The 15,837-nt window shown below is 37.5% G+C and overlaps 1 protein-coding gene across 5 annotated transcripts in view; it reads right to left on the minus strand.

Annotated features, from left to right (window-relative positions):
* The window catches only part of LOC103023131 (probable E3 ubiquitin-protein ligase HECTD4), a 199,212-nt gene that overhangs the window by 35,384 nt on the left and 147,991 nt on the right, over positions 1-15,837 (minus strand). For all 5 annotated transcript variants that reach the window (XM_049470710.1, XM_049470707.1, XM_049470709.1 and 2 more), the window contains exons 63-66: positions 10,445-10,668; positions 10,136-10,281; positions 9,421-9,524; positions 4,324-4,447 (exon numbers count right to left, since the gene is read on the minus strand). In XM_049470710.1, coding sequence (XP_049326667.1) covers positions 4,324-4,447; positions 9,421-9,524; positions 10,136-10,281; positions 10,445-10,668 — 598 coding nt within the window. The remainder of the gene's footprint in view (positions 1-4,323; positions 4,448-9,420; positions 9,525-10,135; positions 10,282-10,444; positions 10,669-15,837) is intronic.

A 15,837-nucleotide genomic window follows, 5' to 3' on the forward strand; every position in this document is an offset into this window, starting at 1 on the left:
TATTTAGAGATGCCATCGAGCTAAGTAATTGTGTCATAAAATTTGAATTATCGAAATTAGGAGCATAAACATTCACAACCAAAAAATGACCATGCACAATCAAATACCTGCCATTTACATTTGCAACAACATTCCCAGGAACAAACTGTATTTCCTTTTTAATCAAGGTTGCAACTCCTCTGGTTTTAGTATTAAATTTGGAGTGAAAAATTTCACCAACCTAAGAGAATTTTAATTTAAGATGATCCTCATTCCTAAGGTGTGTCTCCTGTAGAAATACTACATCAGCAGTCAAATGCTGAAAGTGATTAGATATCTTTAACCATTTAAGTGGATTATTTAAACCTCTAACATTCCAAGTCAGGAAATTTAAAGGGAACTCACCTGACACTGTCTTAGAATTAGCGTCATTGAAGTTATCATACAATAAATGTTAAACATCGTACAGGCCAAATGGATAAAAAAACATTCATCCAAAATATGACTTTCACTCTCGCAATTCGTCCCACAACCTCTTTCGCGAGAACGGAGAAAGCAGGCTTCTCTCTTGGAGAAGAAGCATCATTAGAGGCCGAAGAGGCAGCAGCGAGCGCTGGGCCGATGAGGGGCTAAGAGGAAGCCGAACTTTTACTTGCGTTAGGCGGCATGTCGGTGAAAACAGGACCAGCGAAAAGTAGACAAAAACAAAGCCTCAGTCGCGAAAAAAAGGAAATTAACAGTGCACCATAACTAAGAAATAACCGTGCTCCACTAAGCAGTGTTTTCTGCGACCTACGCCATACTGCCCTGGACTGGAAGTCCAATTAAACATTTTAATGTAAGCAAAATTTAAATGTTATGCAATGTTTCTGTTGAAGTGGCTGCATTTTATACCATATCAGCATTTTTTGGCAAAAATTATAACCTGAAACGAACAACTAATTCTCAAATGCTTTAAGTGCCAAAACAAAATCAGGCAAAATAATGGAACAGTGCAATTTCCAATATAACATTTTAGTTTAGTACAATCTCTTATGAACCTACTAATCTAACCAGCACAGTGCTGTTCATCTATCAAACCCCAGAACTTACTAATCTAACCAGCACAGCACCATCCATCTGTTATCAAACCCCAGAACCTACTAATCTAACCAGCACAGCACCATCCATCTGTTATCAAACCCCAGAACCTACTAATCTAACCAGCACAGCGCCATCCATCTGTTATCAAACCCCAGAACCTACTAATCTAACCAGCACAGTGCTGTTCATCTATCAAACCCCAGAACCTACTAATCTAACCAGCACAGCGCCATCCATCTGTTATCAAACCCCAGAACCTACTAATCTAACCAGCACAGTACCATCTATCTGTTATCAAACCCCAGAACCTACTAATCTAACCAGCACAGCGCCATCCATCTGTTATCAAACCCCAGAACCTACTAATCTAACCAGCACAGCACCATCCATCTGTTAATAAACCCCAGAACCTACTAATCTAACCAGCACAGCACCATCCACCTGTTATCAAACCCCAGAACCTACTAATCTAACCAGCACAGCTCCATCCATCTGTTAATAAACCCCAGAACCTACTAATCTAACCAGCACAGTGTCGTTCATCTGTTATTAAACCCCAGAACCTACTAATCTAACCAGCACAGCACCATCCATCTGTTATCAAACCCCAGAACCTACTAATCTAACCAGCACAGTACCATCTATCTGTTATCAAACCCCAGAACCTACTAATCTAACCAGCACAGTGCCATCCATCTGTTATCAAACCCCAGAACCTACTAATCTAACCAGCACAGCGTCATCCATCTGTTATCAAACCCCAGAACCTACTAATCTACCCAGCACAGAACCATGTATTTGTTATCAATCCCCAAAACCTACTAATCTAACCAGCACAGTACCATCCATTTGTTATCAAACCCCAGAACATACTAATCTAACCAGCACAACACGATCCATTTATCTGTTTTTAAACCGCAGAACCTACTAATCTAATCAGCACAGCACAATACATCTGTTATCAAACCCCAGCACCTACTAATCTAACCTGCACAGCACCATGTATCTGTTATCAATCCCCAGAACCTACTTATGTAACCAACATAGCACTATCCATGTGTTATCAAAGCCCAGAACTTACTAATCTAACCAGCACAGCTCCATCCATCTGTTATCAAACCCCAGAACCTTCTAATCTAACCAGCACAGCGCCATCCATCTGTTATCAAACCCCAGAACCTTCTAATCTAACCGGCACAGCGCCATCCATCTGTTATCAAACCCCAGAACATACTAATCTAACCAGCACAGCACCATGTATCGGTTATCAATCCCCAGAACATACTAATATAATCAGCACAGCACCATCCATCTGTTATCAAACCCCAGAACCTACTAATCTAACCAGCACAGTGCTGTTCATCTATCAAACCCCAGAACCTACTAATCTAACCAGCACAGCGCCATCCATCTGTTATCAAACCCCAGAACCTACTAATCTAACCAGCACAGTACCATCTATCTGTTATCAAACCCCAGAACCTACTAATCTAACCAGCACAGTGTCGTTCATCTGTTATTAAACCCCAGAACCTACTACTCTAACCAGCACAGCACCATCCATCTGTTATCAAACCCCAGAACCTACTAATCTAACCAGCACAGTACCATCTATCTGTTATCAAACCCCAGAACCTACTAATCTAACCAGCACAGTGCCATCCATCTGTTATCAAACCCCAGAACCTACTAATCTAACCAGCACAGCGTCATCCATCTGTTATCAAACCCCAGAACCTACTAATCTAACCAGCACAGTGCCGTTCATCTGTTATCAAACCCCAGAACATACTAATCTAACCAGCACAGCACCATCCATCTGTTATTAAACCCCAGAACCTACTAATCTTCCCAGAACATCCCCAGAACATACTAATCTAACCAGCACAGCACCGTCCATTTGTTATCAAACCCCAGAACCTACTAATCTAACCAGCACAGTGCCATCCATCTGTTATCAAACCCCAGAACCTACTAATCTAACCAGCACAGCGTCATCCATCTGTTATCAAACCCCAGAACCTACTAATCTAACCAGCACAGTGCCGTTCATCTGTTATCAAACCCCAGAACCTACTAATCTAACCAGCACAGCACCATCCATCTGTTATCAAACCCCAGAACCTACTAATCTAACCAGCACAGCGTCATCCATCTGTTATCAAACCCCAGAACCTACTAATCTACCCAGCACAGAACCATGTATTTGTTATCAATCCCCAAAACCTACTAATCTACCCAGCACAGAACCATCCATTTGTTATCAAACCCCAGCACCTACTAATCTAACCAGCACAACACGATCCATTTATCTGTTTTTAAACCCCAGCACCTACTAATCTAACCTGCACAGCACCATGTATCTTATCAATCCCCAGAACCTACTTATGTAACCAACATAGCACTATCCATGTGTTATCAAAGCCCAGAACATACTAATCTAACCAGCACAGCTCCATCCATCTGTTATCAAACCCCAGAACCTTCTAATCTAACCAGCACAGCACCATCCATCTGTTATCAAACCCCAGAACCTTCTAATCTAACCAGCACAGCACCATCCATCTGTTATCAAACCCCAGAACCTTCTAATCTAACCAGCACAGCACCATCCATCTGTTATCAAACCCCAGAACCTTCTAATCTAACCAGCACAGCACCATCCATCTGTTATCAAAGCCCAGAACTTACTAATCTAACCAGCACAGCTCCATCCATCTGTTATCAAACCCCAGAACCTTCTAATCTAACCAGCACAGCACCATGTATCGGTTATCAATCCCCAGAACATACTAATATAATCAGCACAGCACCATCCAGAAAAGAAGTGGTTTATATTGCAGTTCCAAGGCATTCACTAGATCTGAACCTGACTGAGCATAAAGGTAGAAAGACCCACAAACCAGCAGCAATTGCAGGTAAAGGAAAAAAAAATATTTTTTTAGAACTGCCTCAAAAACTTTGTTTAAATAACAAATTAAAAGTTTAAAAGTAAATTCAATAGGGCGGCATAATATTTTATGTTAAATGTGAGGGTCTAAATGAATTATTATTAACTGTGAAGGGAAAATGAGCAGCGACACCCAGTCACTAAACCATTAAACACTAAGCAAGTAAAACATATGAGGGGTTTTGGGCTATACACTTTAAAAACATTTCCCGTAAGTTACATACTTAAGGGAAAAATCTTACACACCTAGAAAGTAGTATTACATTAAGCCATGTCACATGAATTGTGTGATTCATAGCACTCTTACAAACCTTTCAAAGTGTAGGTCATAACCACAGGCCAAAACTGCTCGCCAAACGCTCCGAATATCTTGCTTTGCTCGGTCCATAGTGAACTTGTAGAAACCCTCCAATGTTAAAAACTTTTCCTCTGGGACTAAAACAGAAGGAGTGACAGAAGGGTTTAAAATATATACAGTTGCAAACCAACATTTACTCATGATTTACATGAATTTCATGGCAACATTGGGCTTTCAGTGATGTCTTTAAACTAGAGCTATACAAAAAAAAAATAATAATTTTGTGGACAATTCTCTAAAGGGTCAAACTATGCATTCATGGTCCAAAATTCATATACTATTTGCTTAAATCTCAACCAGACACTTTTAGTTTTCATTAAAAGCCACTAGCAGCAATCTGATTAAGTATTTTTCATTAAACGTTTAAACACATGCCACACTTTTTTACGTCAACATGTTAGCCTGCTTTATCCAGTCCACAACCAGTGTGTTTGGGGTAACTGTCCTGTTGAAATACTTGACTGTGTAAATTTTTTTAGCTGTCTACCAACCCCAACAAGTTTAACTGCTAGTGATTTGCTAGTGATTTGTGATTCCTCTCAAATAAGGGTGACAGACTGGATCTTCTTCTACACCTTGGTAAAGTGGCTACACCTTCCAATAACTCGTACTTACATTCACAACAATGTCTGTTTGAACTGATAATCTTGTATTCTACAGATGTTTAGAAAAGACTAAAAGATTATAATGTTTGGGCACCCCTGATCATTTTTATGAATTAGCTTTATAAATCATTGGTTGTTCTGATCAGCAATTTTAGTTAAATATATATTTTAGCAAATAAACACAGTGCTATTTGAGAATTGAAATAACAGCCTCTAAACACTTCCTATAGCTTCTAATGAGAGTCTGGGTTCTGGTTGAAGGTATTTTGGACCATGCTTCTTTACAGAACATCTCCAGTTCAGTTAGGGTTGATGGCTTCTGAGCATGAACATGCCACTTTAAATCACATCACAGAATGCTGTGCTCTTTTTTCTCCATGCATACAGTCCTCCAAATAACTCAATTTTAGTTTCATCAGTCCACAGAACCTTATTCCAAAATGAAGCTGACTTGTTCAAATTTGCGAGAACCTCAAGTGTAGCGGTGAAACCATACACTCCACTCATGATTCGATTTGATATACTGAGTTTACAAAACTATTTTATTGTGATATTTTAAACAGATCTGAATTAAGAATTTCTTTTATTTTTATTATATAATTTTTAGAGCGCCACTGCTCAACGGGGCCAAAAACAAGCTATAAGCTAGCTTCCAGCACAATTAACAAATAAAGACAAATCCCAACAGAAGAAATAATATTTAAAGAAAACAAATAAAAAGAAAGGAAATTTCTGCACTAAATAAACTCAAAAGAAAATTAACGTTTTTTTTTTTAAATAAACTCAAAATAAAAATAAATATGAAATTGGAAAATAACCATCTAAACTAATCTGTGTATTAATCTTTCATTTGATAGTCAATTGAGGATAAAAATCTGAAAAAAATAAAAATAAAAATAAAATAATAATAATAATTATTTATTTATTTTATTCAACAAACAAACAAAAAAATAACGGCTTGTATTTTCTGTTTTTTTTTTTTTTTAATAATAATTATTTAATTTTTATTTTATTTAACAATAAACAAAAATGGGAAATAAAAATAAATGATCAGAAGCTTGATTTAGATTTTTCACCAGCATCTTACTTGGATTACTGTTCCACCTTAAATGCTTACTGAAGCAACACAGACAGTCATCATCATCATTACCGGAATTTACTGTATTTATGTTGCTTTAATCGTAAAACCCAAACTAAAATGCAGCAGAAATCCCGCAAAATGGAGTTTAGATTCTTTGCCAGAGCCATCCTCAGACTCTGGTCAGACTTAAGAAAATGGTCTGTGACGTAGACATCAGTTTTGTAATGCTATTTTTAATTTATATATAGATATGGCGTGATAATCACAATATACCAAACGTAATATAAACAAATCAAACTGTTTTTATTTTAAGTTGCACAAGTTATAATCACGTAGCTCTGTAAGTTCCTCCTCTTGTCCGCATTATGCACTTGGCTTAAGTGTGCAGCTCTTCTTAATAAATATTGATCTTAAATAACAGGTCTGCGCTTCTTCAGTGTTGCAATGTTAACATCATTCTGAACAGCTTTCGCTTATTCAAACAGCCTGAAAATATTTTTAAAAAGATCAGTTTTAATGAAAAAGTATAGGGAGGGTTGGGTCAGATGGAACATGTATGGGCTCGGGATGGATTTTACAACATTTTTGCCATAGTTGGGTCCTGGTAGCCTAGCCCAACCCGCCCCACAAACTGTCATTATGAGCCCGGTTTAAACCAGACATTTTTCTTTTAATTAGAGTGTTAAAACTGGGCTTTATAACAACACTGAAGAATCATAGAGCTATTATTTATGAAAAATGTTTATTAAGTACAGCACTGCACTGCAATGCTAAGGCTTTTTCCCAGACAAAAAATGCTTTATTGCTTAATATATTACTAATGTGCACTTGAGCCTACAGTGATATTGGTAGGCTATTTACATGTTGGGATATTGAGCAGAAATATTGCTTGGTGGATCATTCAGAATTTCACTTTCAGCTCTGCTGTGTCAGTAGACAATAAACACCAATTCCACTTATCAGCATCTCTCTCTCTCTCTTTCTCTCTCTCTCTCTCTCTTTTGCAAACCAACATACTAACGTAAGACGGGGTCAGAGGGGGGAGCTCGCCTGCTGCTCCAGTTGCTCCTGCGGTTGCGCAAACTCACTGACATTGCACTTGTCGCTAGTCGCTGTCGAGCGGAATAAACCGTTTTGCGCCTCCAAGAGGGGGCCCCCAGAATGCCCAATATGTTGAGAGGACTGTGACTAAAGTTCATTCCCTCAGTTGATGTTATCTATATATTTGAAAGATTAATTAATAAATAGTTAATTAGAGGGCCCAATTCAATAATAAAAATATCACAAAAAAAAAAAAAAAAATCAGGATTTTCATGGGCCCCTCTCCCTACTCGGGCCCTGGTAGTCAGGTCCACTTCCCCCCCACTACCATGCCCATGGATGCACATAATACAGACAAGTGGAGGAGCTCACATGTGAACAACTCAACTCCAGAGCTGCGTGATTATATTCTAACTTGTGCAACTTAAAAAAAAAACATATTGATTAGTTTGTTTGCCCAAACTTGGGTTTTGCAACCAAAGAAACATAAATACAGTAAATTCCGGTAATGAATAAAAAACCTTTTACTGATGAAGGATGACTGTCTGTGTATATACTACTTATATTAATAATAATAAAATATCTAAAGAAAACAGAGTATAATAAACTCTTGCTACCATAACTTTACCCTGAAATGGAGATTTAGGCTTTCCAAATATAGTACATGAACCTCTTACTGGAAACATGCTCTAATATTGTGCTTCTTTTGTATTTTTACCTTTAAATATACACATAAGAGTAGCACGGTTTGACAGGGTAGCACAACTCGACAGAACATCTGATGACTCGGCTCGCCGTGACGTTTTTTTTTTTATTCAAATCAAGCAACAGGTGTAGTCAATCATAAGTTTCAGATTTTTTATCAACCTCACTGTGATCTATAGTTCTATAAATCTGTTTGCAGCTTCTCCTCTGTGTTGAAAGGCAGCTGGTCTGTGTGTGTGAGGCTCGTATCACACACAGCTGAACTGTTTTGTCGGAGGGCGGGGCTGCGCTCATACAGCGGCTCTCTCTATTGAAATGAATAGGATGCGCTGTGCTGGTGGACGGGGGAAAGGATGCGTCTTTCTTGCGTTTGAGACCCCTGATTTAAAGTGCTCACTACAGAATACTGTCTTCCTCTGAGGATGAGCCTGTGGACCCCTAGAGTGTGCTTCGCGCCCCCCTGGTGGTCCGCGGCCCACCGGTTGAGAAACCCTCTCCCTTGTGACTCACACACACATACGCGTGCGCCTTTGTCTGTATGCGCAAAGTAAAAAAAAAAAAAAAAAAAAAATTAATTGAGCGGCTAAAGTAAGGTGCAGTAACGGGGTGTGGGAAATGGTAACGGCATTATAGTTACAATCAGAGTAATTAGTTAGATTATTCGTTACTGAAAAAAGTAACTGCCTTAGTAATGCCGTTTATTTCAACGCCGTTACTCCCAACACTGCTGTTCTCTCCATCCTTCTCCTCTGTTTATCTGAGATTTTTCTCATCCTGCCACTTCAGGCCTTAACTAGAACTGTGTCTGTGATTCTTCCATTTCCTCACTCTGTTCCTCACAGTGGAAACTGCATCAGAAATCTCTGAGATTTTAGCTTTTTATATCCTTCATCTAAACCATGATGTTGAATAATCTTTGTTTTCAGGTCATTTGAGAGTTGTGTGTTTTGAGGCTCCCATATTGCCGCTCTTCAGAGAAGATTCAAAGAGGAGAAAAACTTCCAATTAGCTCCTTAACACTTTCTCATAATTAGATTCACCTGTGAATGTAGGTCAAGGGTCAATGAGATTACCAAACTAATTTTGAGTTTCAATAATTAGTGCTAAAGATATTCAAATCAATAAAACGACATGCGTGTCCACATGTATGCACCTGCCTTTTTTCAAATAATTATTGCACCCTTTCTGTAAATCCTATAAGCTTCATTTCACTTCTCTAATATCACTGTGTTCATCTATATGATATATTTAAATGAAATTGCTGATCTGAACAACCAATGATTTATAAAGGAAAATCATGAAAATTATCTGGGTTGCCCAAAGGCCACACGCATGTATAAGATGTTTCCCTGCTTTTGTGGGAAATGGAATCCTCCAGTAAGGTGTGGAATATAGGCAAGTATGTAACGTTATGTTCACAATGCAGCTGGCTGTTTATAAAAACACATGGCCAAACAATAAGTATAATGTAGAGATTGTTAATCTGCTAGCTTATATTGAAAACCCAGTTTTCAATAAGCAAGACAGTTTATAAAAAAAGAACCAGAAATGTATGGGTTTAAAAATAGACCAAAATAATATATGCAACAGCAAATACAAATAAAGATCCTTTAATGACCTTCTAGCTTTTTGGTAGGTGACTTCTCAAGGTCTTTTTCATCAGGTCTAGCTTTCTCTGGAGACTTGGGCTTTAGGACTGGTTTCTTTTCACTTAATGCAGTGCTGTGAAAACACAAAATTGCAGATTATTTTTGTTCAGAATAATGATTGATGCAAAAAAAAGAAGAAGAAGAAGAAAGCACTGCATGACCTTAACTTGCATCTTGCATTTCTAACCATTTGGCTGCCATGTGCAAATCAACACACAGAGGTAAATAGGTCAAAACTGTTAAATGTGTAGTCCAATTTTCACAAAACTACACTTGCATAAGAAACTAGTCCATTTAAATAACATGCCATAATAAAATGCATGAGATATAAATGAAATCTATTATCAAATAGCAAAACCTTACACAATAAATCTCAGCAATGATTTCAGCATGTACATTTAAAATCACAGTGACAAATGACTTCAAAATGGTTTATAGACACTATCCAAAATAAGCCAACAACTTCACCTCCAAAACTCTTGAAGAAACAGTTTATCAGATATATGTTTTCTACAAGCTTGTGGAAACAACCCATTTAGCAGTAAGCATCAGACAGAGACGGTTTCATATCTTGTTTACACAGTGGATAGCTAGCACAGGTGAAACACTGTGACTGAAGACAATCCACTGCCTGGATGCCTTTTGCTGTTTTAAATAAATGTTGGTGTTTGAAGAGAGACTTACCGAACACTGTTGAGTACAGACTTCTCTTTAATTGGGGGTTTGGTAATTGGTCTCTTGGTGCTCACCACTTTGCTTTGGTGCTGCTCTTTGCCTGCTTTGCTGTACCTGCTTTTGCTGGGCTTTACTGTCCCATATTTACGGAGAATCTGAATGAAAGTGTCATAAGCACAAAAATGCTCTTACTGTTGTTTAATGACAGACTGAGGTGAACACAAAATATGTTTTTTTTGTCTATGAATGTAGAAAAAACTAAAAAAAAAAAAAAACTGTTAGTCGCATATACATTAAGCAAATAATGTAAGCACTAACCTGTGTGAGCTGATCCTCAAACACTTTTTTAGGAGATCGTATGTGGTTGAAGAAAACGTGCAACAGGTTTCCAGGAGTCTGGGAGCTGATCTGTTCTTTACTGAGATAAATATCAGATGCTTTCACTGGCTTTGTCGGGGTAAGGCTTAGCATCTGCTCTGACTGCACGCAACTTTTAAATATGTCTGTGAGCACATCTCGTGCCCCCGGAACCAGCTTGTCTCCTATAGGACAATTATATGCAGGTTAAAGACTTAAGGGCAGGTGTCTACAGAAGAAAACAGCAGTATAACTTAAATAGGCAAATTGGCATGTATACAGAGCCTGGAGTAGGAGAGCTCATGTTTATGTCAGATGTATTTATTCAGAAAGAAACCCAGGAACAAAACAACACATTTTTAATACAGTACAAACATACATCTAATAATTGATCATGCAATATGTCCAGTGATGTGAAAACATTAGGACATCGCATAAAAGCATTGATATTTTTGAACATATTAAATCATTATTACCAGTTGTAAGATATTGTGCTTAACTAAACAAAACTGAACAAATTACTTATCAAACATACAGTGGTATGAAAAAGTTTGGGCACGCCTTATATTTTTTAGGATTTTCCTTTAGAAATCATTGGTTGTTGGGATCAGCAATTTCACTTAAATTAATCATGTAGCAGATGAACACAGTGATATTCGAAAAGTGAAATGAAGTTTATAGGATTTACAGAAAATGTTCAATAATTCTTTTAACAAAATTAGACAGGAGCATAAATATAAAAAAACACCCATAGAAAAATTACATTAATATTTAGTAGCTCCTCCTTTTGAAATAACAGCCTCTAAACTCTTCCTATAACTTCCAATGAAGTTATAGGAAGTTGACGGTATTTTGGATCATTCTTCTTTATAAATCATCTCCAGTTCAGTCAGGTCTGATGGTTTCTGATCGTGAACAGCTGCTTTAAATCACACCACAGATTTTCAATTCATTCAGGTCTGGGGACTGAGATGATCTGAGATGATCATTCCTAAATGTTGTACTTGTTCCTCTGCATGAAAGCTTTAGTAGATTGTGAGCAGAGTTTAGTGTTTAGGGTCGTTGTCTTGTTGAAGTATTCAGCCCCGGCGCTTTAACTTCAACTTTCTCACTGATTCTTAAACATTGTTCTTAAGAATCTGCTGATATTGACTGAAATCCATGTGACCCTCAACTTTTTTTTTATATATTTTATTTAAATTTTACAGCTTTGCATACAAATTAGAACTTTTACAAGCAACCATCTTCCCATCTACTCTCCCACCCACTTACCTTCCCGCCCACTCAACCACCCACTCACCCCTACCACCCACACCCCCCCTCCCCACAGACCCCATCCCATTCGTAGTTCTTAAAAAAAAAAAAAAAAAGGCAGCACACTTCTTATGCGTTTTCCCTTTAGGCATTGCTAGTTTGGTCTTGTTGGTCATCTACATACGTAAGAAGGGGGTTCCAAATCTTCCCGAATTTAGCAAACTTCCCCTCACGTTCATATCTTATCTTCTCCATATGCAGTGTACTAAGTAGTTCAGAAAGCCACGTCTCGTATTTGGGTGCCGTTTCTTTATTCCAGACCAGTAAAATTGTCTTCTTGGCTATAACCATGCCATGTTGGATTGCTTGTATTGTACAATAATCATCATGTTGTTCTATAGCTGATGACCAGCCTAGAATAGTGACTAGAGGATCTGGGGAAAGGGAGATTTTATATGCTGTGGCATAGCAATAAAACACTTGTAACCAAAAAATCTGTAAATTAGGACAGGACCAAAACAGATGGGCTAAGGTGCCATTTTGACTCTTGCATTTAGCACATAAAGGAGACACATCTGCATAGATAGAATGTAGTTTTGTTTGGGAATAATGTAATCTATGCAGTACTTTGTACTGAATTAACTGATAACTTGTATTTATAGAACATGACTGAATACTTTGTAATGATTTTGCCCAAAAGTCATCTAATATTTCCATTCCCAACTCTTCTTCCCACTGCTCTTTTAAGCTTTGGGTGGATGGAATGCCCATTTTTTGAAAGTGGTCAACCAACCTTGAAACCAACCCCCTGCTGTCTGGATCTATTGTCAAGAGTGAATAAAAAATATTCTGAGGGCTATATTTTTCAAAACACTCAAAATTGGCCTTTACATAACTACGTAGTTGTAAATATCGAACAAAATGAGATGCGGGTAGATCAAACTTCAATTTTAGTTGAGAGAATGAGGCAAAAATACCGTCAACATATAGTTTTTCTAAGTTAATAATCCCTCTTGCTTTCCACTTTTGAAAGACTTTATCTGTTAGTGATGGGATGAAAGCATGATTATAAGCAATATGGGCCATAATACAGGTTTCAGGGAGAGTAAGTGCTTTTTTAATTTGGTACCAAATTTTTTATGAATTTGCTACTATAGGATTCTCTTTCATAATAGGACCAAAAGGTTTTCTACCTGCAAACAATAAAGATGGAAGAGAAGCAGCTGTAATATTCTGCTCTATGACTAACCACGCTGGGGTGCAAACATGGGTCTCATCCGGGTAAGCATTAGTCCAATAAGTTAGCACCCTTGCATTCGCTGCCCAGTAATAATACTGAAAACAAGGTAAGGCTAGTCCCCCTATGTCTCTGGGTTTGCAAAGATGTTTTTTGGATATACGATGAACTTTGTATCCCCAAATAAAAGGCATAATCATAGAGTCCACATTTTTAAAAAAGGATTTTGGTAAAAAAAAAAAAATTGGTAATTTTTTAAATAAATACAAAAATCTTGGAAGAATTACCATTTTGATTGCATTAATCCTACCCATCAAGTTGAGTGGGAGTACTCTCCAAGTCTCTGTGTTACTTTTAAGATTGTCAAACATTATCTTGTAATTTAAATCATAAATCATTTTAAAGTCTCTTGGTACTGTGATACCAAAGTACTTTATTTTATCTGTAACTTTGGCACTGTCATATAGTGGCATATATTGACTTTTTGCCCAATTCACTGTGTATCCAGACAGATGACCAAAATCTTTTATAAGTTTAAGAAAAGGCGGTATGGACTGTTCTGGATCACAAAGATAGAGAAGGACATCATCTACGTACAGAGAAATCTGATGTTCTATCCCACCAAGGCGCACAGGAGTTATGAGTGGGTGGCTTTTAATGGCCAATGCTAAAGGTTCCATTGCTAGAGCAAAAATTAATGGACTCAATGGGCAGCCCTGACGTGTGCCTCAAAAAAGAGAAAAAGAGGGAGAACTATCATTATTAGTAAGTATAGAGGCCTTAGGGCAGAGGTACAACATTTCAACCCATGAGGTGAAGGTTTGACCCAGTTCAAATTCTTCTATGACAGCTAGAATATATTTCCATTCGACTTGATCAAATGCCTTGTTTGCATCTAAAGCTAGAATCGATACTCTATCATGTTTTTCATGTTTTTTATATACAATATTCAGGAGTCGACGTACATTAAAAAAGGAAAATCTTCCGCTTATAAAGCCAGTCTGATCCTGATGTATAATAGAAGAAATGCATTCATTAAGTCTACCAGCCAGAATCTTGGTGAATACTTTTAGATCACTCCCAAGAAGGGAGATAGGTCTATACGATGATGGATCCACCTCTTCTTTATCCTTTTTAAGAAATAAAGATATATTTGCCAAGTAAAGCGTCTCCGGTAATTTATTATTTTTAATGGAGTCCTGAAACATTCTCAGTAAGAGTGGACTTATCTGCTTACAGAAGGCTTTGTAAAACTCAATGCTAAAGCCATCTGGCCCGGTTGCTTTGCCATTTAAAGAAACATTAATAGCTGTAGACACCTCATTTAATCTTATCTCTGCATTTAATTTTTCCCTGGCCACAGTGTCTAGTTTTGGTAGATTAAGAGATTTAAGGAAATTTGTAATCACTGAAATATCTGTAGTGCTCTTAGAGGTGTACAGCTCTTGATAATATTCCTTGAAGCATTTATTGAGTTTAGTGGTCAAGTATCCTGAACGGTTTTTAATTTTTAAAATTGCTCTGCTTTTTTGTAGGCCTCAAGCTGGTACGATAAGAGACAGCTTGGTTTATTTCCTAGTTCAAAGTGCTTCTGTTTCACCTTCAGTAACAGAGTTTTTATCTGGCTTGATAATATATTATTATATTCGTATTTCAGTTTCATTATACTAGCGAGAGTGGATTGGGATGCTGATTTTCGAAATTCCTGCTCAAGAGTAGAGAACTGCAACTCTATAATTAGGATTAAAACGCCAAGAATATTTAGCTTTTTCAACCCCAAAGTCAATAGATACACTTACTGGGCAATGGTCGGATATCAGTATGCTATGAAAGTCAGAGGAAGAGGCTAATGTTGCTAACTTAGAGTCAATTAAAAAGTAATCAATTCTGGAATGTGTCTTATGGACATTAGAAAAGAATGAGAAATCTTTGCCCGTGGGATTTTGAAGTCTCCAGATATCAACTATGTTCAACGACTGAATAAGCTTATTTAGAACAGTGGTTGAATTAGAGGGGCTACCAGCGGGTGGAGATTGTTTGTCCATAAAGGGATCAAGAATACAATTAAAATCTCCTCCTATGACTAAATTTGTTGTAGCCATATCAGGTAACAATTTGAAGACTGACGGAAAAAAACTGGGGTCATCAAAATTTGGAGCATATAAATTCAAAAAAGTAACATGCCGAGATAAAATAGTGCCAGTAACAATTAAATATCTACCGTTAGGGTCCTTTTTAGTGAGGAGATGTTCAAAGGGTATATTTTTTCGTATTAATATGGACACACCCCGAGCTTTTGTCAAAAAAGTCGAATGATACATTTGACCGATCCATTTACACCTCAGTTTGTGAGCATCAGAATGTTTTATATGAGTTTCCTGGAGAAACATTATATCCGCGTGTAATGAGTTTAAATGGGAAAAAACTTTAGATCTTTTAAGAACACTATTTAACCCACGAACATTCCAAGTCACTATTTTTAAGTGTGAGTTAGGGTTCACCATTATGAACTAAGCAAGTAAGTTGTTATATTTGTAATAAGTAGCGGCTGCAAAAAAATGAAAAAAAAACAAAAAACCCTACATCCCTATCCAGTATGCCCAATTCAAACATAGAACGAGCACTACAACGACCCATAACAGCTGAGAGACTGCTGTCCAGCATAATGAGAAAAACTTGAAGCTTCCTCAGCTCCTCTCTCGCCTTTCAGATAAACATTAATACTTCACTTACAAAGCAGAAAAACGTGAAACACAGTGATCTTACTTTAAATCAGGTTCCAGAGGCAGTGATAATTTGGTGTGTTTTAGCAATCGTTCATCTCAGATAAACTGTCCGATGGTTTTCCCATGCACTCCTCAAA

Source organism: Astyanax mexicanus, chromosome 22 (genome assembly GCF_023375975.1).
Source record: "Astyanax mexicanus isolate ESR-SI-001 chromosome 22, AstMex3_surface, whole genome shotgun sequence".
Taxonomy (NCBI): Eukaryota; Metazoa; Chordata; class Actinopteri; order Characiformes; family Acestrorhamphidae; genus Astyanax; species Astyanax mexicanus.